Below are 21,357 nucleotides of genomic sequence, written 5' to 3'. Positions count from 1 at the left end.
CTCGAAAAGAGAGACAAACGAGAGCGGAGCTTTTTTCCTTGGAAAAAACGCTTGCAGTGCACGCCGATTGCAGTTCGATGCAGTTCGAAGTTCCCATGAAAGGGAAACAAGCCGCAACACAACGGAAACAAGCCGCAACACAACGGAAACAAGCCGCAACACAACGGGAACAAGTCTCAACAAAACGGAAACAAGCCGCAACACAACAGAAACAAGTCGCAATGCAACAGAAACAAGCCACAACATCAAAATTAGCACAACACAAAAGAAACAAGCCACAACACAACGGAAACAAGATGCAACACAACGTAATTAGCACAACACAAAAGAAACAAGTCGCAACACAACGGAAACAAGATGCAACACAACGTAATTAGCACAACACAAAAGAAACAAGTCGCAACACAACGGAAACAAGATGCAACACAACGTAATTAGCACAACACAACAGAAACAAGTCGCAACACAACAGAAACAAGCCACAACACAACAGAAACAAGATGAAACACAACGTAATTAGCACAACACATCAGAAACAAGTCGCAACACAACGGAAACAAGTGCAGTTGCTGTTATTTATATAGGCAAAACGTAAGATGAAATTTTGGCTGTAATGTAAATCAGAGAGTTCTTTATAACATGTATGATGTATGATGATTGTCAGGTAGTAATTTGGTGGTAATCCAAAAGGGAAAGACACATGATGCGGAATGAGCAATAAACACACTAAGAAAATGAAAGAGCACCACCACAACAAAATGAACATAACTTCAACACAAGACAAAGAAACAGAAGAGAACTCAGGGTTTAAATACACAGAGGATGATGACTAACAGAATGGGGAACAGGAGAGGATTAATCAAAAACCACTGTAACAAAAGAAAACATGAACGTGACTGATATATTAAAGAATCAGAGCGCGATTTCCCCGTTGATTCTGCGTCGCGATCTGCTCTGAACAGTTGAAAGCCCGGCAGATCAACGCGCTGTCCGGAATGGCGTCTTTCAGCCAGGTTTCCGTGAAACACAGAGCAGCAGAGTTTGAAAAATCCTTATTTGTCCGGGAGAGCAGAAGGAGTTCGTCCGTTTTGTTGGGTAGAGAGCGGAGATTTGCCAGATGGATGCTTGGCAACGGCGTCCTGAATCCGCGCTGTCTGAGCTTGACGAGCGCGCCGGCTCGCTTCCCCCGTCTGCGCGTCCTGAAGCGTTTGATCAGCGCCGCAGCTCCCCCGACAACAATGTCCAGCAAAACATCAGAATAATCAAAAACCGGTGAAATATCGGGTGGTGTGTACTTCCGAATGTCCAGCAATTCGTCTCTGGTGAAACTGATTGCAGGGATATAACTAAAGACAGGACAAACTAACAAAAACATAAAAACAACTGCGGAGCACGCCACGGAGGCAGCCATCAGTGTCGGCGCCATCTTTCCATCTTTCCATCTTTCAATAAGCATTTAAACTGCTTATTGTTATGATCAAAGCTCTGTAGTTTTTGTTTTTGGACCAAAACTAATAATGCAATACAATACACTGAGAAAGATGTCAAAATCATGTAATCAGCCAATAAGTGTTTTGTGTATCTCATACCTACAGACACACTTCCTGTTACATCACCATTGGCATTGCGGGCATTGAGTGTAACGTTTTCAGAGGAGTGCACCAGAAGAGCTGAATCCTGTAATGAAGATGAGAATGGACAAAATGGGCAACTAAATCAATCTATTTATCCATGTTTAAGTGTAAATACCTCTTACCTCTCTGGAGTCAATTTCCTGGGCATAGACAGGGAACAAAAAGTCAGATTCTCCCTCCAGTCTCAGTCCATCTTCATTGACCTGCAGGTATCCCATGCCTTCCTGCAACAGCCAACAACACAGAGTGCTTTCTCAGCATCAGTGTGACTTCATGTGACAGCATGCAGTGGCCAACTGAGATAAAGTGGCTCAACCAAGGGCAAAATCTAAATGTGGATTCATATTTCTATTAAAAATGGATTACATATGTGATCTGAAGTCCTTTAAGGGAAGTTCTCTCACCGTATTGAACCACATGACTCGCAGGATCCAGATCGTGAGGGCAAAGTTCACCACCAGAATGATGAGGAGAAGCAGAACGAACAGATAGAGGCAGCGTTTCCTCCAGCCGTAGATGCCGATCATGTAGATGTACTCATTGACTGGAGCCAGAGCCCCAGACTCATCTGTGGTGGTGAGGTACTGCTCACGCACCATCTGGGAATGAAGATTCGTGGTCAACACATTAAAACTACAATTCATGGAAAGTACACAAGATATTTTACAGCCTGAACTAACCTTGACTTGTCATTAGTCAAATTATCTGATACATTAGATACTTATTGACCTTGACACACCTTGATTTTTGTTCTGTAAGTTGTTTGTACCACATGACTTTGATTTGGTAAAGGAAAGTTTTTAAATAAGCAGAGAAGCAGTTGAAAATTCATTTTAATTCTGAAATTAAAAGTATGCTTATCGAAGCAATATGTTCAAATCATTGTATTTATGAATTGCATTTTAATTGCATTTGATCCATGAACTACACGTTTATCAACAACAAATATTGGTAACACTTTATTTTAAGAACCAATTCTCACTATCAACTAGCTGTTTATTAGCATGCATATTACTGGAATATCAGCTGTCTTATTAGTACTTATAAAGCAATTATTCTGCCTTATTCTGCATGACCATATTTTAGATCCCTTAATCCGACCCCATACCTAAACTTAACAACTATCTTACTAACTATTAATAAGCAGACAATTTGCAGTTTATTGAGGGAAAGCCCTTATTTAATAGTTTCTTATTCTAAAGTGTAACCAAAATGGGAAACACAGACATAAAGGGAAACCCTATTAAGAAATACCACTTGCAGACATTAATACTAGGGGTAAAAAAGGTCTTTAAAGGAACACTCCACTATTTTTGAAAATTTTCTTATTTTCCAACTCCCCTAGAGTTGAGTTTTATCGTTTTCGAATCCATTCAGTCGATCTCCGGGTCTGGCGTAGCACTTTTAGCTGCAGCTTAGCATAGATCATTGAATCTGATTAGCATCTCGCTCAAAAATGACCAAAGAGTTTCTATATTTTTCCTATTTAAAACTTGACTCTTCTGTAGTTACATCGTGTACTACGAAAAAGAAAAGTTGCGATTTTCTAGGCCGATATGGCTAGGAACTATACTCTCATTCCGGCGAATCAAGGAACTTCGCTGCCATACCATGTGTGCAGCAGGCGCAATGATATTACGCAGAGCCTGAAAACAGGCTAACTTCCGTCAACATAATCAACTTGACCACCTGCTTGCACAGGGAGCGTGCTGGGGACTATTTTCAGGCGCTGCGTAATATCATTGCGCCTGCTGCGCCCATGGTACGGCAGTAAAGTTCCTTGATTATATAAGTTTTAAATAGGAAAAATATAGAATCTCTTTGGTCATTTTTGAGCGAGATGCTAACGGTCTAATCAGATTCAATGATCTATGCTAAGCTACAGCTAAAAGTGCTACCGCCTGACCTGGAGATCGGCTAAATGGATTAGAAAACGGTAAAACTCAACTGTTTAACTCTAGGGTTGGAAAATGAGCCTATTTTCAAAAATAGTGGAGTGTTCCTTTAATCAACAACAAATATTGGTAACACTTTATTTTAAGAACCAATTCTCACTATCAACTAGCTGTTTATTAGCATGCATATTACTGGAATATCAGCTGTCTTATTAGTACTTATAAAGCAATTATTCTGCCTTATTCTGCATGACCATATTTTAGATCCCTTAATCCGACCCCATACCTAAACTTAACAACTATCTTACTAACTATTAATAAGCAGACAATTTGCAGTTTATTGAGGGAAAGCCCTTATTTAATAGTTTCTTATTCTAAAGTGTAACCAAAATGGGAAACACAGACATAAAGGGAAACCCTATTAAGAAATACCACTTGCAGACATTAATACTAGGGGTAAAAAAGGTCTTTAAAGGAACACTCCACTATTTTTGAAAATTTTCTTATTTTCCAACTCCCCTAGAGTTGAGTTTTATCGTTTTCGAATCCATTCAGTCGATCTCCGGGTCTGGCGTAGCACTTTTAGCTGCAGCTTAGCATAGATCATTGAATCTGATTAGCATCTCGCTCAAAAATGACCAAAGAGTTTCTATATTTTTCCTATTTAAAACTTGACTCTTCTGTAGTTACATCGTGTACTACGAAAAAGAAAAGTTGCGATTTTCTAGGCCGATATGGCTAGGAACTATACTCTCATTCCGGCGAATCAAGGAACTTCGCTGCCATACCATGTGTGCAGCAGGCGCAATGATATTACGCAGAGCCTGAAAACAGGCTAACTTCCGTCAACATAATCAACTTGACCACCTGCTTGCACAGGGAGCGTGCTGGGGACTATTTTCAGGCGCTGCGTAATATCATTGCGCCTGCTGCGCCCATGGTACGGCAGTAAAGTTCCTTGATTATATAAGTTTTAAATAGGAAAAATATAGAATCTCTTTGGTCATTTTTGAGCGAGATGCTAACGGTCTAATCAGATTCAATGATCTATGCTAAGCTACAGCTAAAAGTGCTACCGCCTGACCTGGAGATCGGCTAAATGGATTAGAAAACGGTAAAACTCAACTGTTTAACTCTAGGGTTGGAAAATGAGCCTATTTTCAAAAATAGTGGAGTGTTCCTTTAAGTATGCTAAGTATGCTTGAGTATGCTAGTGTGCTAAATTATTATTCTAAATTACCCAAAACACCCTAGCAACCACATACACTACCGTTCAAAAGTTTGTGGATGGTAAAGTCTTCGGTAAGAAGTCTCTTATGCTCACCATGGCTGCATTTATTTGATCAAAAACTCTATAAAAAACAGTAATACTGTAAAATATTGGTACAATTTAAAACAATTTTTTTCCAAAATATAAAGTGTAATTTATTCCTGTGATGCGAAACTGAATTTTCAGCATCATTACTCCAGTCTTAAGAGTCACATGACCCTTCAGAAATCATTCTAATTTGCTGATTTGCTGCTCAAAACAAACAAACAAAAAAACAGTTAAAACAGTTGTGATGCTTAAAATGTTTGTGGATTTTTCAGGGTTTTTGGTGAACAGCAAGTTCAAACGAACAGCACGTATTTTAATAGAAATCATCTGTAACAATATAAATGTGTTTACTGTCACTTTTGATTAGTTTAATGCATCATTGCTGTATTGCTGACCCCAAACTTTCAAACAGTGGTGTAGCAATGTGCTTAACACCACTCAAAACATCTTCAACCGTTTAAAAACATCCTAGTAACCAGCTTCACATTTTCTTGATAAAATATAAATCTCATTATATTTGCTGTTTTCTGTCAAAACGGAGATCTCTGAGATGTTTTTTTTTTTGTCAAGAGAGTGCTGTATGTAGTACAACATTCACTTTCATTTCAGAATCAAATACTGAGTGAACATGCCATTGTCAGATGAAGGAAAAACTGAAACACAGCCTTCGTGCCTCCCCAGCAACTCATCCAAACATTCCTTGGGTTTGGAGCTGCATGATCCAATTCCCATTCCTTTCTAATCCCTTTTAAAACATAATTACCAGCCAGTAATTAAACATTCATACGATATCAATGGCTGCAGAGGATCATTAAAGTCGTACAAGAAAGTAAACATCTTGACTCCACAAGTTGCTCACAGACAGCCTCTCTCTTTCTCTCTCAGGACTTTTTTCCATGAACCCACCCTACTGATGCTCTTTCACTGTTTCCAGTCTCGTCTAAGCTGCCAAGAGAAAAAAAAATTACAGCAGAACACCGTCTTTCCAAGTCTGACTTTGTTTTTAACAGAGATTCCGAGATCCTCGTGGTGTCAAAGCTGGACCTGATCAAATATCAAGAGGACCCAGGAAGACTGAGCGGGCGTGATATTGCTCTGTTTCTGTGGAGTTCTGCTGGAGGATAAACAGTTATGAGGTGGGAAAACCAGTTCTCTGAGGAGCCCAGATAAGAGCTTGTGGAGAGCGGCTTTGGGCAAACATAACAAGCTGTATGAAGCTCTCCCCACTCCGTCTAATTTTGCTTTCTGCATAACTCTAGCGCGCCGTAATGCCTCGGCCCTCTAAAAATAGGTCCCAGGATCGTGCTCTCATTTTAAAAAGGAAAAACAAGTGTTTGAAATAATGATCAGAGTGCAAAAAATATGACTGAGAATTCATATGTTCGGCCTCAGAAGTGCGACTATTTCTTCATTTCAGTGGCTCATGGTAATATTTTAACAACATGAAAAAGGGATTAAAATACAGTTTGGTGCAAAAGTAAGTGCACCCCATTAAAAGTTGTATTTTTATTGGATATGTGGGCATTTTGATACTTTATTTGGATTACATTAATGAGTAAAAGATGATATAATTTACCAAGCAACAATGAACATTGTTTAATCATTGTGATTAGAATCAGGTTTACATTCATTTATACCTACAGTTATTCCATATTTTCTGTTCATATAAACATTATTAGGCATGAGAAACAAGACTGATATTAAAAAATCAAGTCAAAAATCAAACTTGAATAAAATATAATAAGAGTTATAACTTAAAAATGTGACTTACCCTTGCTGTTTTAGAATGAGCTGACACACTCCTCTGCAGACTCGAATCTGATTGTGTTATGCAGCAGTGCTCCGATCCGTCTGTCTGTCAAACCCTCAACAGCTGCCTTCCATAAATCTGATTCTGGATCAGTCTCAGTGCAGACACCCCCCCTTCCCAAACTTCCTCTCAGGAGCTCACATATCCTTCAGAGGTCTCTACACCTCGCGTTACGGAAACGTAAGGCTTTAATGATCACTTAAGAGTGGATTCATTAGCAAGACCCATAAACACCAGTAGCTAGTTGTGTTGTTTCTCAGGGAGGGAGGGAAGGAGGAGTAGAGAGAGGGGGAAGAAGGAAAAAATGACTGCCAAGAGAGAATTATAGAGCATTTTCTGCACTTGTTTGACTTTTATGCATGTGAGTCACTTTCTAAGCACGAGCTCCGGATAGTAAAACTAAAGTTAGTGGCTTTGCTCATTGAGGATCTGCTTGTCTGTTGGACAGCGAGTCTTTCTCTATAAAGGCGGGTCACACTAAAACAGGACGGAGTATTAATAGCAGAACAGCAGAAGCTGTTATGTTCTGAGCTTTGTGTTGTCTCTCTTACATAGTTTACGCAGTTTAGGAGTCAGAATGACTCATTGTGAAAATGGTTAAAAAACAACCCCCCAAAACTAATCCAAAAATGGAAATAAAATTTCCAGACTGTTATGATGGATATATTAGACATACATTTTTTAGGACACTGAGGAGATGTGTGCTGGTATTTTTTATAAGTAGACTTACCAGACTTATGGAAATAGTGTTCTTTTCATTTGGGCCAGTAAGGAACCACCTACAAACACTCAAAAAACACGTCATAGCTGTAATGTATAGCAATTTTATAGTATAGTGACTTTTGAATGGGCATTAGTCTCATTTTCTTTAAGAAAATCTAGTTATATACAGCAAAAGTTTGAATTCTGCAAGATTTTTTTAAACAAAAAGTATCTTATGCTTACCACAGCTGTATTTGTTTGATCAAAAATACAGTTAAACAATAAAATTGTGAAATATTATTACAGTTTCAAATAACACCATTTCAGTCAGCATCATTACATTCACACGATCCTTGAGAAATCATTCTACTATGCTGATTTGGTAGTAACATTTCTTATTATTATCAATGTTGAAAACAGTTGTGCTGCTTATTTTTGTGGACTGTGATCAATTAAGGAGTTTTTGATGAATAGAAAGTTCAGAAGTAAAGCATTTATTTAAAATGGAAATCTTTTGTAACATTTATAAATGTCTTTACTATCAATTTTAATCAACTGAATACATCTACGCAGATTAAAATGATACATTTCATACTAAATAATAAAATATTATAATGTATTTTTGTATCTCTTAAAAGGATGCTGATAAGTAAGCATGAGAAACTGTAACTCAGTCAAAGCTTAGGCTGGATGGCACACATCCTGTGGTTGGAGGCAGAAGTGTGCAATCATAAGACAAACAGCTGACCACGTCCATCAGTATCTGACCCCTGACCTCCCTCTGCCAGCAAAGACAATGACGGGTTTCAACGCGTTTATTCACCATTCAAGGCAGTCTGTAGCAAATACTATTGCAAACAGAAGAATGTATAATAAAGACCTTACTAATCCTGGTGTTGGTAATGCTAGAAGGCAAATGGGTATCCTTAACGTATTTTACGCACAGTTAGGGAAAAGGTTGTTTGTCGTAAATCAATGTCTACATCTGTAATGATGTATGATAGCAATGTATGAGACATGAGATTAGTCTCATATAAAGCATTCTAACAAGTAATTATTAGTATTATTTCCTAAGTAAACTTTTCTGTTGAAAGTATAGGCATTACTCATAAAATACCTGGTCGGTGAGTTTGTCTCTCATTTTGGGGACCCGAGCATGACATACAGGGGGTCAGGAGGATGAGAAATGTGTTCCGTTGTCTTATTTCTCCGGACCTCAAAGATAAACTTTTCCTAGGCCATTGCTTCGAACCCCTATCGTGTTTTTCGTTAAAAACAGGACCTTTCAAAATCTTTACATACTTGATGCAAGAAAATGGTATCAATTAGAAGGTATGATTACCATAAGGATATTAATATATTTTTTTACACTTTACATTGATAGTGATAGAGAAATAAATTACTCTAATACTGTATGCTATGGAAGCCCGTTTCCGCCACTGAATAAAAAATAAAAGAGGTAATTGCGACTTTTTATCTCACAATTCTGACTTTTTTCTCAGAATTGTGAGATATAAACTCGCAATTCTGAGAACATATCAGTCTTTATCCCCCCACTCAAAATTGGACTTTAACTCGCAATTGCGAGTTTATATCATGCAATTATCATAGACTGTATAAAAATATGGACGTAGTGTCCGTGACGTCACCCGTAGGGTTCCGAAGAGCGTTTTTGAAGCCTAAAGTAGGCGGAGCCGGCCGTCGCCATCTTGGCAGCGCGTCACTCCCGGATAATCGAAAATGAGCAAAGAGGCGGGAGCAGGATGCTGAAGCCACGCCCACCTAGCTCGACGGTGGTGACAGCAGCGGCAATCCACCTGTCACTCAAGTGGCCACGCCCTTAATTATGCAGAACTTTAAGGCTTAATATAATTTAATCGGATGAGTTATAAAAAAGTTCACGCCCCTCACAGTTGTCATGAAGGGCAAAATTAGCTATATAGACCAAAATCCTTTTTTGAACCAGGCTGTAAACGTTTTTTTCTGCTGTAAAGTTGGGCGTTTTAACTTGGGAAGTCTATGGGATTCACTCCCTTTTGCAGCCAGCCTCTAGCGGCCAGTTGATGAATTACAGTTTAGGTCACTTCCGTGTTGGCTTCACCAGAGAGAGCGGGAGGTTGCCGCTTGGCAATTCTGACTTTATAACTCGCAATTGCGAGTTTATATCTCACAATTCTGACTTTATATCTCGCAATTCTGACTTTATAACTCACAATTGCGAGTTTATATCTCACAATTCTGTGAAATAAAAAGTCAGAATTGCGAGATAAAAAGTGGCAATTACCTTTTTTTATTATTTTTATTCAGTGGCGGAAACGGGCTTCCATAGTATGCGCATTCTGTTATGTAGCTTATCACCGTTTTCCAAGAAATATTGTTGTCTGTCTCCAGAGGGCGCTTGGGAGCTCAGAAACCCCAATCTCTCTTTGAGCCGCATGAAGATATATTTTAAGTCTTTTAAACTGGTTCATTAAAATGGAATAACTTTAAATATTGGTAACTGAATTACAGATTAAAATGTTCACACAGTTATTTTACACATTCGTTAATATGTAATCAGAAACAACTGTGATTCGTCCATCCTGAAAGCGTTGAGAAAAGTAACAGGTACCATGTGCCTACTCGATCTTTTTTTTAATTTACACCGTAATAACAATAAATGAGAATTGAACGGAAAAATTAAACATTAAACTATCATTATTATTTAATACCATAGTGCAAAGCCCTGTCCGTTAATATTCTGAAATTAATAGAATATGCACGTCAACCAATCAGATCAGTGCACGCGGCCGGTATGGTGTTATGGGAAATGAAGTTTTCCAACCATCGAACGCTCAAAAGTGTTTATTCGTACACAAAAATACTCCGCAATAGTTATTACTTAATTTTTATATTAAAATAATAATTTGTAGACAGCGTGGTATGCGCTGTTTATAATATTTTTATTGCTGTTATTTCATATTTTCCCTATGTAAGTCACATGACTGCCCCGCTGACATAGAAGAAAGATGGCGATCTGCAGTGTGTTTGTTGTCAATAAGGCCGGTGGACTCATCTACCAGTACGACATGTACCTCGAGCTGAAGTTGAAAAAACATTCAGCTTTCGGCTTGATATAGTTTTAAAGATTCATGATGAGAAGGTGGTTGTCTCATTCGGACAGCGGGACGGGGTCAGAGAGAGTGTGTGTGTGTGTGTCTGCAAACCATCCCATGTATTCATACACAGTTACAGGTAGGCCTGTCGCAATAGTCAATATATCGACTTATCGCGCAATATATGTACATGACCTAAATTGTTGGTGACGAAATATATCGCCCATTATATTTACTTAAATTAATGTCACCGTGTTTTGTACAGTCCACTTGCGCTTGTGTCTTTTGCAGCTTCTCGTACATAACATGGTGTGGTTATGAGGTCCTAGTTCAAATTAAAAAAATGCTTCTACAAAAAAAGTTTCATCTGCAGATATGGCCTTGTTTAGGGATCTGTGCCTTTGTGCATACAGACATCTGACTGCTGAGTAGTGATTGTGTTTTTCAGCAATACAGTGCACCCTTAATTTACAGAGAAAAGAAGGTCAGGGAAAAATTAATTTCCATGATCTAAATATTCTTAAAAATTCAAGTTTGTTGTCATTTGGAAGTAAGGCCTTCTTGCGTTATTATGCTTTTACATTATGATTATATATCCAGTGGCATAAAATGCAAAAATGACAATAATATCGCTTATCGCGATTATTTCTGGGGCAATATATCACACAACAAAAATTTGTTATCGTAAAAACAGGCCTAGTTACAGGTCCATCGCTGCAGTTCAGCATGTGTTTCTCGTGTGCAGTGGGTCATGCGGTTCTGTCCATTAACGGGGTGGATGTGAATGTTAAATACACAGCTGAAGGGAAGGAGATCCTGGAATATCTGAGAGATCCTGCCAACTATCCAGTGTCCATCAGATTTGGGCGACCTCGTCTCACCTCCAATGAGAAGCTCATGCTGGCATCAATGTTTCATTCGTGAGTAGATTTCATTAAACAATAGTTTAACCCATTGCTGTAATGTTGTTTCAAACAGGTATGATGTACTTCAGTCACTGAAACACATTAGGAGATTTTAAGGCATACACTTTTGTGTTCTACAGAACAACGCAACCATGTTATTTATCTTATGTTGGTATGTTTTTATTCTTGTATACTTAAATTGTGTCATACATAAAATACACTGACTGGCCAATAAACCAATCAATCAATCAATAAAAAGTCGCCATTAGGATTTAAATAAGCAAAAACTGAGGAGTCTAGGATGGGATCATTATTGAAGTGATTAATATATTTCTGGCATGTTATATATTTTGCAAGAGTTCTTTTAGCCCTAACTGATGCAGTGTGTAGCTTTTAATTTCTTAAACAACCATGTTGGAAGACGAATCCATGTGTATATTATATTCCAAGATGACAATGCCAAGATTTATTGGACCCAAATTGTGAAAATGTGGTTCAGTGAGCATGAGATATCATTTTCATGTATGAATTGGCCACCGCAGTGTCCTGAGCTTAACCCTATTGAAAGTCTTTAGGAAGTGCTGGAGTCAACATTACAGAGTGGTTCAACTCTCTCATCTTGGGCAAAAATTAATGCAACTCTTGGAAAGACAGTCCAAGAAAATATTACAGTGTGTGACCTTTTTTGGACAGGCAGTGTATTTTATTATATACACTGCCATACAAAAGTTTGAGGTCGGGAAGATTTTATTTAGTTACTTTATTTAGTTTTTTAATGAAGTCTTTTATGTACAGCAGCGGCAATCCACCTGTCACTCAAGTGGCCACGCCCTTAATTATGCAGAACTTTAAGGCTTAATATAATTTAATCGGATGAGTTATAAAAAAGTTCACGCCCCTCACAGTTGTCATGAAGGGCAAAATTAGCTATATAGACCAAAATCCTTTTTTGAACCAGGCTGTAAACGTTTTTTTCTGCTGTAAAGTTGGGCGTTTTAACTTGGGAAGTCTATGGGATTCACTCCCTTTTGCAGCCAGCCTCTAGCGGCCAGTTGATGAATTACAGTTTAGGTCACTTCCGTGTTGGCTTCACCAGAGAGAGCGGGAGGTTGCCGCTTGGCAATTCTGACTTTATAACTCGCAATTGCGAGTTTATATCTCACAATTCTGACTTTATATCTCGCAATTCTGACTTTATAACTCACAATTGCGAGTTTATATCTCACAATTCTGTGAAAAAAAAAGTCAGAATTGCGAGATAAAAAGTGGCAATTACCTTTTTTTATTATTTTTATTCAGTGGCGGAAACGGGCTTCCATAGTATGCGCATTCTGTTATGTAGCTTATCACCGTTTTCCAAGAAATATTGTTGTCTGTCTCCAGAGGGCGCTTGGGAGCTCAGAAACCCCAATCTCTCTTTGAGCCGCATGAAGATATATTTTAAGTCTTTTAAACTGGTTCATTAAAATGGAATAACTTTAAATATTGGTAACTGAATTACAGATTAAAATGTTCACACAGTTATTTTACACATTCGTTAATATGTAATCAGAAACAACTGTGATTCGTCCATCCTGAAAGCGTTGAGAAAAGTAACAGGTACCATGTGCCTACTCGATCTTTTTTTTAATTTACACCGTAATAACAATAAATGAGAATTGAACGGAAAAATTAAACATTAAACTATCATTATTATTTAATACCATAGTGCAAAGCCCTGTCCGTTAATATTCTGAAATTAATAGAATATGCACGTCAACCAATCAGATCAGTGCACGCGGCCGGTATGGTGTTATGGGAAATGAAGTTTTCCAACCATCGAACGCTCAAAAGTGTTTATTCGTACACAAAAATACTCCGCAATAGTTATTACTTAATTTTTATATTAAAATAATAATTTGTAGACAGCGTGGTATGCGCTGTTTATAATATTTTTATTGCTGTTATTTCATATTTTCCCTATGTAAGTCACATGACTGCCCCGCTGACATAGAAGAAAGATGGCGATCTGCAGTGTGTTTGTTGTCAATAAGGCCGGTGGACTCATCTACCAGTACGACATGTACCTCGAGCTGAAGTTGAAAAAACATTCAGCTTTCGGCTTGATATAGTTTTAAAGATTCATGATGAGAAGGTGGTTGTCTCATTCGGACAGCGGGACGGGGTCAGAGAGAGTGTGTGTGTGTGTGTCTGCAAACCATCCCATGTATTCATACACAGTTACAGGTAGGCCTGTCGCAATAGTCAATATATCGACTTATCGCGCAATATATGTACATGACCTAAATTGTTGGTGACGAAATATATCGCCCATTATATTTACTTAAATTAATGTCACCGTGTTTTGTACAGTCCACTTGCGCTTGTGTCTTTTGCAGCTTCTCGTACATAACATGGTGTGGTTATGAGGTCCTAGTTCAAATTAAAAAAATGCTTCTACAAAAAAAGTTTCATCTGCAGATATGGCCTTGTTTAGGGATCTGTGCCTTTGTGCATACAGACATCTGACTGCTGAGTAGTGATTGTGTTTTTCAGCAATACAGTGCACCCTTAATTTACAGAGAAAAGAAGGTCAGGGAAAAATTAATTTCCATGATCTAAATATTCTTAAAAATTCAAGTTTGTTGTCATTTGGAAGTAAGGCCTTCTTGCGTTATTATGCTTTTACATTATGATTATATATCCAGTGGCATAAAATGCAAAAATGACAATAATATCGCTTATCGCGATTATTTCTGGGGCAATATATCACACAACAAAAATTTGTTATCGTAAAAACAGGCCTAGTTACAGGTCCATCGCTGCAGTTCAGCATGTGTTTCTCGTGTGCAGTGGGTCATGCGGTTCTGTCCATTAACGGGGTGGATGTGAATGTTAAATACACAGCTGAAGGGAAGGAGATCCTGGAATATCTGAGAGATCCTGCCAACTATCCAGTGTCCATCAGATTTGGGCGACCTCGTCTCACCTCCAATGAGAAGCTCATGCTGGCATCAATGTTTCATTCGTGAGTAGATTTCATTAAACAATAGTTTAACCCATTGCTGTAATGTTGTTTCAAACAGGTATGATGTACTTCAGTCACTGAAACACATTAGGAGATTTTAAGGCATACACTTTTGTGTTCTACAGAACAACGCAACCATGTTATTTATCTTATGTTGGTATGTTTTTATTCTTGTATACTTAAATTGTGTCATACATAAAATACACTGACTGGCCAATAAACCAATCAATCAATCAATAAAAAGTCGCCATTAGGATTTAAATAAGCAAAAACTGAGGAGTCTAGGATGGGATCATTATTGAAGTGATTAATATATTTCTGGCATGTTATATATTTTGCAAGAGTTCTTTTAGCCCTAACTGATGCAGTGTGTAGCTTTTAATTTCTTAAACAACCATGTTGGAAGACGAATCCATGTGTATATTATATTCCAAGATGACAATGCCAAGATTTATTGGACCCAAATTGTGAAAATGTGGTTCAGTGAGCATGAGATATCATTTTCATGTATGAATTGGCCACCGCAGTGTCCTGAGCTTAACCCTATTGAAAGTCTTTAGGAAGTGCTGGAGTCAACATTACAGAGTGGTTCAACTCTCTCATCTTGGGCAAAAATTAATGCAACTCTTGGAAAGACAGTCCAAGAAAATATTACAGTGTGTGACCTTTTTTGGACAGGCAGTGTATTTTATTATATACACTGCCATACAAAAGTTTGAGGTCGGGAAGATTTTATTTAGTTACTTTATTTAGTTTTTTAATGAAGTCTTTTATGTCCACCAATGCTACTTTTATTGGATCAAAATATAGTAAAAACTGCAGTATATTATTACAATTTAAAGTAACATATATTTATTTATTTATTTAGTACTGTCAAACGATTAATCGCGATTAATCGCATCCAAAATAAAAGTTTTTGTTTGCATAATATGTTTGTGTGCTGTGTATATTTATTATGTATATATAAATAAACACACACATACAGTATGTATTTTGAAAATATTTACATGTCTATATTTATATTCATATAATTTATATTATAAATAAATATATTTAATATATAAACAAATTTTTTTCTGAAATGTATACATGCATGTGTGTGTATTTAAATGTTAATACTTTAAATGTTTAAATTAATACTGTGTACATATTAAATATACACAGTACACATACATTTATTATGTAAAAAAAATATTTTGGAAGCGATTAATCGTTTGACAGCACATATATATATATATATATATATATAAAATGTAATTTATTCCTATGATGCATAGCATCATCACTCCAGTCTTCAGAGTCACATGATGCTTCAGAAATCATTCTAATATGCTGATTTGCTGCTCAAGAAACATTTCTTACTATTATAAATGTTAAAAACTGTTGTGCTGCTTACTATTTTTCTAGAAACCATGATACTCTTCTTCAGGATTCTTTGATTAATAGAAAATTCAACAAAATTGATTTGAAATCAAAATCTTTTGTAACAAAATAATTTCTTTACTATCACTTTTGATCAGTTTAATGTGTTCTTGCTGAATAAAAGTGTTAATTTCTTAACAAAAAGGTTACTGATCACAAACTTTTGAGTGGTAGTGTAATATATACATTACTCATAATCAGAAGCATAACATTCTTAATAAACCCCTGATCATGAATAATACACAAAATACGGTTGTACCTGCATTGTACCTGTGATGATTAGATATATATTTTGTCTTTTCTAAGGCTGTTTGCCATTGGATCACAATTATCACCTGAAGTTGGCAGCTCTGGCATTGAAATGCTGGAGACAGACATGTTTAAACTGCACTGCTGTCAAACACTCACAGGACTGTTTTTCTCTTGTTGTAAGGGCAAATTATATTTAGTCATAGAATGTAGAATTTTGTGCTGAACAAAACCACAGTGATTTTGACAGAACTGTTTTTTTTATTTTGCAGGTATAAAGTTCATTGTATTGGCTGACCCTCGACAGTCTGGTATTGATGCCCTTCTAAGAAAGATTTATGAGATCTACTCAGACTTTGCACTGAAGAATCCTTTCTACTCTTTAGAAATGCCTATCAGGTGTGTTCTTTTTTTTAGTTATAATTTTGTGATTTGCTTGCAGCTCAAGATGCACAATACATGCTCTTTGAAACATGTTTATTAGCATCTTTACATTTATTACATTAAATGTACATGTCATTTGCCTTCTGTCGGCAGAATATGAAAAGTCTACTGTACCTTGATCAGTTTCTCTAACTTTTTTATTTATATAAACTCATTTCATTGTGCTATTAAACATTCATGTGACATAACACGTTGTCAAATTTCAGTAGACACATTTATGAATTTGTAGTACTGCAGATACAGAGGACCAGTTAAAGCTTTAAAATGCATGGAAGGTACAAGAAATAAATTTATTTTACCTGTTTCAATAGCAATAAAATGTTAATACCAGTGAAGAAATGGCTTTAACGTGCCTTAACCAAAAGACAAAGTTGTGCAATGTAAGCACTGAGTGAGCAGATTCAGAACAATGTAAAATACTGTCATCCGTTTTTAAAATGAACAGAATAAATAACATGATGTGCAGAAAGTGACACAACATGGTATCCTATTTCATATGTCGCTAAAATAGTGTAATACCTTGGGAATAGATATCCACGGTGAATTTATTATATTTCATAAACACAAAAGTAAAATCCTAGCCAAGTTGTGCCCTTTATTTTTCATACCATATCTTAAAAACGAGTTAAAAGACATTTAAATAATACTCCTAATGTTTAGTCGGCCTTCTTGGGTAAACTTCCCATCTTGGTGCGGATATTCCGGAGCAGGAAGTATCCAACTGTGGTGACAGTACAGGCTATCTCTGCTACCCAGAATGCTGTGCTCCAGCCATAGTGTTTAGCAATGGTTCCAAATGGCAACCCTGACAGGAAACCACCAACTGCCAGCAAAACAAATGCAAAAAAACTCATTAGTATTTTTTGAAATGGGCAAATGGTTAACGTAACTTTTCTTTGGAAAGGAGTAAAAGTCAAAATGTAAGTAATGGAAAAGTTCCATGTAAAATTAGGTTAGTAAAATTTTACTGCTGCTGTAAAAAAATTGAGATGATGATCACCGTTTGCCATCAGGGCCACAATGGCGTGAGAGGTCCCACAGTAGTTCGATGGAGCGCTTTCATTCGCAAGAACTCCAAACAAGGCAATCGGTCCATAGGAGGAAAAGCCAAAAACAGCACCCAGCAATAGAATCCAGACCTGTGTGTAAATTGTAATAAAACCAGTACATTATAGAACCCATAAACACAGTCTTCTTTCCTGCACTGACGTATTGCAACAGAAAGTTTGGGCAAAACTTTGTTGGGTCAGGTTTGTTAAAAAAAAAACATCCAGAAGGGTTTATTTTAAAGTCAAAGCCTGTAATATAAATCGCTATTACACGATGTGGGCTGCGGGTGGAATATTTTCTGCCAGTTTTGTTCATTTTTAATGTGAACTTACATTTGAGCTGTGTGCTGTGACAGTAGTGCGGAAGAGGTACATGGAGACACACATCCCAGCCATCATGGAGAGCAAGAGCCCATGGCGAGGGTTACCATACAGACGCAATCCATGCTGAAATTCAAGAGAACAAGAAAATGCACCACCTTAGTTTTTATGACCATTAGAGACTACTTCTTCAAAAACATTTAAAAAAACACAACCTACTTCTGAATGGTAGAATATAAACAGATTTTCTGATGAAAATGGTATAAAGATTTTGTATAAATATATATTGGTGGTATAAATGCACCTTTGCCACAGCTCTATCTGACAGAAATCCTGCGGCTAAACTACCCAGCAGTCCTCCAATCTCCAGGGCACTCATAAAGGAACTTCCTGTTAAAATCAACAGCAATATGCATTTCAGTCCATAACCCAAAAGTCTCATCACACCCTTAGCAGACCATTTCTGAAAGAGAACATAAAATGTGAAATTGTGCCTGATCTTTTAAGTTAAGAGTTCATTGTAATATGGAATTATGAAAACATAAACTGTAACTTTTTAGAACTGAAATGTCTTCACACTGCAAAACGCTGCCATTGACATCTTTAAGGCCCTCATTAGATCACACTAGAGGCCTATTCACCTTATTGTGCAATGCTAATATGTAAAATATGTAAAAATGTAAGCTATTTTCTGGGAATGTGCAAAACTTTTGATTCATTAGCTGCTATAGGTTGAAAACTAGAAGAATAACAAAGTGTGTACTAAACAGTAAATCTACTTGCACTACAAACCAGTGTGTTTATGATTATGATATAAACTAAAATAAAATACGATAAGATATACCAATTTACAATATTAGGCAGCATAAAGGCCTGTGCTTGTACAGCTAAAATAACAGACAACACAGAAACCTTTGCACATTCATGTTAACAATTGGCTGCACCAGCTCTTACATTAAAAATAAGGTGGATACTAAAAAAAACTTAAAGGGTTAGTTCACCCCAAAATGAAAATTCTGTCATTTATTACTCACCCTCGTGTCGTTCCAAACCCGTAAGACCTTCGTTCATCTTAGGAACACAAATTAAGATATTTTTGATGAAATGTGAGAGCTCTCAGACCCTGCATAGACAGCAACGCAACTGTAATGTTCCCAGGTCCAGAAACGTAGTAAGGACATCGGTAAAACAGTCCATGTGACATCAGTGTCTCAACTTCAGTTTTGCGAAGCTACGAGAATACTTTTTGAGCGCAAAGAAAACAAAAATAACAATTTATTTAACAATTCTTCTCCCCCGAGTTACGTCTTCCGCCATTTTGGAGAGTACCCAACAGTGTAATTGACGTAATCAGCGTTGTTTACGTTCGGGGGAAAATGCGCACGCATAAACGTTATCTGCGTAATCAGGAGAAAGTGCGTGCATGAACGTAATCTGCGTAATCAGCGTTGTTTACGCTTAGGGGAAAGTGTGCGTATGCATTGTGATACTCTCTAAAATGGCGGAAGACGTAACTCGGGGGAGAAGAATTGTTGAAAAATGTATGTCATTTTTGTTTTCTTTGCACTCAAAAAGTATTCTCATAGCTTCGCAAAACTGAAGTTGAGACACTGATATCAAATGAACTGTTTTACCGATGTCTTTACTACGTTTCTGGACCTGGGAACATTACAGTTGCGTTGCTGTCTATGCAGGGTCTGAGAGCTCTCACATTTCATCAAAAATATCTTAATTTGTGTTCCGAAGATGAACGAAGGTCTTACGGGTTTGGAACGACATTACGGTTAGTAATTAATCACATAATTTTCATTTTTGGGTGAACTATCCCTTTAAAACTCAATACATTAGACAACACACAATACCCATTAGTGCTGACTGGCCCTTGTCCTGGATAAGGAAAAGTTGCCCCCAGTCAGTGTAAGCAGTCTTCACCCCAAACACCACCAGGTATCCCAATGACATCACCCACAGATATGGAGAAAAGATGAACTCTTTGAAGGTGCTTTCATTTTTGCTGGAGCCTGAAATCAGAGGTAGATACCAGATGGATCAAATGCACAACTGTTGCTGGAGGACAGACACAAGCGTCCATTAGACATTCGACGGAAAAAAAAAACATGAATTAACACACAGGCCTAGTACAACACACCCCTTTGTACTCCGTTTTGGTCCAATAGTTAATTCTTCAAAGAACTAGCAAGTGAAACCTTTTATCTAATGCATGCTTTCACAATAACATAGAACAGCAATGACCTATATAAGCAAAACTAGCCATAATAAACTACAAATGAACATGAAACCACATTGCCAGTTTGAATTCCTTAATGTGATGCATTTCCTACTGAAACAGGATATTCAGTTAAATTAATTATACATATCAAATGCATGTGCATGTGGATGGGGAAGTCCTCATACCTCCTTTGCCTTTCTTTGCACCAGCTTCGATATTTGGCAGGCCAACTTCACTGGGCTCATTTCGGATGATGAGCAGACAGAAGATGGACATGACCACACAGGTCAGGCCAGAGATGGACAGCGTGAACCTCCAGCTGTAGCTTTGGGCCATTAGTGTGGCAATTATGGGCCCAAGACCCCCAGCCAAATTCATACTACAAGACAGCACTGCCCACCAGGTCCCAAACTGAGATGGCTCGAACCACTATTTAAACAAAAGAATCAGTTAATTTCATATGTACACTAGAAATGCATCTTAAATATATGCTTCTTTTTTTTCAAAAGCATTGAAAAAAAAAAGAAGAAAATTACTGGCCCCAAACCTTTCAACAAGTAGTATTTTCAAAAACCATACTGAGTTCCCCAAGGAACCTTATAGTGAAGAGTTCTTAAAATAACTTTTTTTTTTATTTCTCAGTGTGAAGAACATTTTATTAATCTATAAAGAAACTTCTGTGCAATGGAAAGGTTCCATGAATGTTAAAGGTTCTTAATGGAACCATAGTTTTTTAAGAGTGTATATATGTATATTTCAATGTGCAATGCAAGTCCGTGGATTACAGGATCAGATCCATACCTTGCGTAGTACTTTTGCACATGGTGGCCATCCTAGACCTTGACCCAGTCCATTCAGAAACCACAGGCCTGAGAACACTGCCACTGACGAGGACTGAGCGAAAACCACATTGATGCCGCCAACAATAAACAGCCCAACAGAGAAAAGCCATCGTGCGCTCATCTGATCGGACAGCACACCGCTTATGAACTTGCTTATGGCGTAGGCCAGTGATTGACTGCTAGTGATAAGACCTGCAGTGCACAAAGATGAAATAAATATTGATTAGACTTCAGCAGAGAGTGAAGGATCACTCAAGAACATATGGGTTTGCAAAGATAGGGCAAAGGAGCATTTCTTTAGGCGTTATCACTCCGCATTGGCTTAAGGACTGTAAAGACTTCAGTGATAAGATGAACTTAATCACTGTGCTGATAAAGTAGATCCCGGGCAACATATCAAACATCTCATCGTAATATGGCTGTATACACACACA

At 37.4% G+C, this 21,357-nt stretch overlaps 3 protein-coding genes across 4 annotated transcripts in view; 1 reads left to right on the top strand and 2 right to left on the bottom strand.

Annotated features, from left to right (window-relative positions):
• sgcg (sarcoglycan, gamma) overlaps window positions 1–6,816 on the bottom strand; it is an 11,915-nt gene extending 5,099 nt beyond the window's left edge. The window contains exons 1-4 of the mRNA XM_016463009.1: window positions 6,619–6,816; window positions 2,039–2,233; window positions 1,757–1,858; window positions 1,590–1,677 (exon numbers count right to left, since the gene is read on the bottom strand). Coding sequence (XP_016318495.1) covers window positions 1,590–1,677; window positions 1,757–1,858; window positions 2,039–2,233 — 385 coding nt within the window. The 5' untranslated portion in view covers window positions 6,619–6,816. The remainder of the gene's footprint in view (window positions 1–1,589; window positions 1,678–1,756; window positions 1,859–2,038; window positions 2,234–6,618) is intronic.
• Window positions 6,817–13,347: 6,531 nt separating this feature from the next.
• Window positions 13,348–17,037, top strand: LOC107670411 (trafficking protein particle complex subunit 4-like). The gene is made up of 4 exons (XM_016463017.1): window positions 13,348–13,585; window positions 14,192–14,366; window positions 16,095–16,216; window positions 16,310–17,037. Exons 1-4 carry the CDS (start codon window positions 13,483–13,485, stop codon window positions 16,519–16,521), a joined length of 612 nt encoding a protein of 203 aa, XP_016318503.1. The 5' UTR covers window positions 13,348–13,482; the 3' UTR covers window positions 16,522–17,037.
• The window catches only part of slc37a4a (solute carrier family 37 member 4a), an 8,194-nt gene continuing 3,487 nt past the window's right edge, over window positions 16,651–21,357 (bottom strand). For both annotated transcript variants that reach the window (XM_016462996.1, XM_016462987.1), the window contains 7 exons: window positions 20,883–21,115; window positions 20,267–20,510; window positions 19,714–19,872; window positions 18,156–18,241; window positions 17,864–17,977; window positions 17,482–17,620; window positions 16,651–17,304 (listed from right to left, as the gene is read on the bottom strand). In XM_016462996.1, the coding sequence (XP_016318482.1) occupies window positions 17,138–17,304; window positions 17,482–17,620; window positions 17,864–17,977; window positions 18,156–18,241; window positions 19,714–19,872; window positions 20,267–20,510; window positions 20,883–21,115 (1,142 nt within the window). In that variant the 3' untranslated portion in view covers window positions 16,651–17,137. The remainder of the gene's footprint in view (window positions 17,305–17,481; window positions 17,621–17,863; window positions 17,978–18,155; window positions 18,242–19,713; window positions 19,873–20,266; window positions 20,511–20,882; window positions 21,116–21,357) is intronic.

Source organism: Sinocyclocheilus anshuiensis, unplaced genomic scaffold, assembly GCF_001515605.1.
Source record: "Sinocyclocheilus anshuiensis isolate Anshui unplaced genomic scaffold, SAMN03320099.WGS_v1.1 scaffold513, whole genome shotgun sequence".
Lineage (NCBI taxonomy): Eukaryota > Metazoa > Chordata > Actinopteri > Cypriniformes > Cyprinidae > Sinocyclocheilus > Sinocyclocheilus anshuiensis.
Note: the sequence above shows the minus strand (reverse complement) of the source record. Positions and strands in the feature narration are given on the sequence as shown.

Excerpts from the sequence above, each read along its gene's own strand:
- LOC107670411 (XM_016463017.1), top strand. The coding sequence starts at position 13,483 with ATGATGAGAAGGTGGTTGTCTCATTCGGACAGCGGGACGGGGTCAGAG. Across the intron at positions 13,586-14,191 it reads GTATTCATACACAGTTACAG|TGGGTCATGCGGTTCTGTCC; the intron begins GTAGGCCTGTCG and ends TCTCGTGTGCAG. Across the intron at positions 14,367-16,094 it reads CTGGCATCAATGTTTCATTC|GCTGTTTGCCATTGGATCAC; the intron begins GTGAGTAGATTT and ends GTCTTTTCTAAG.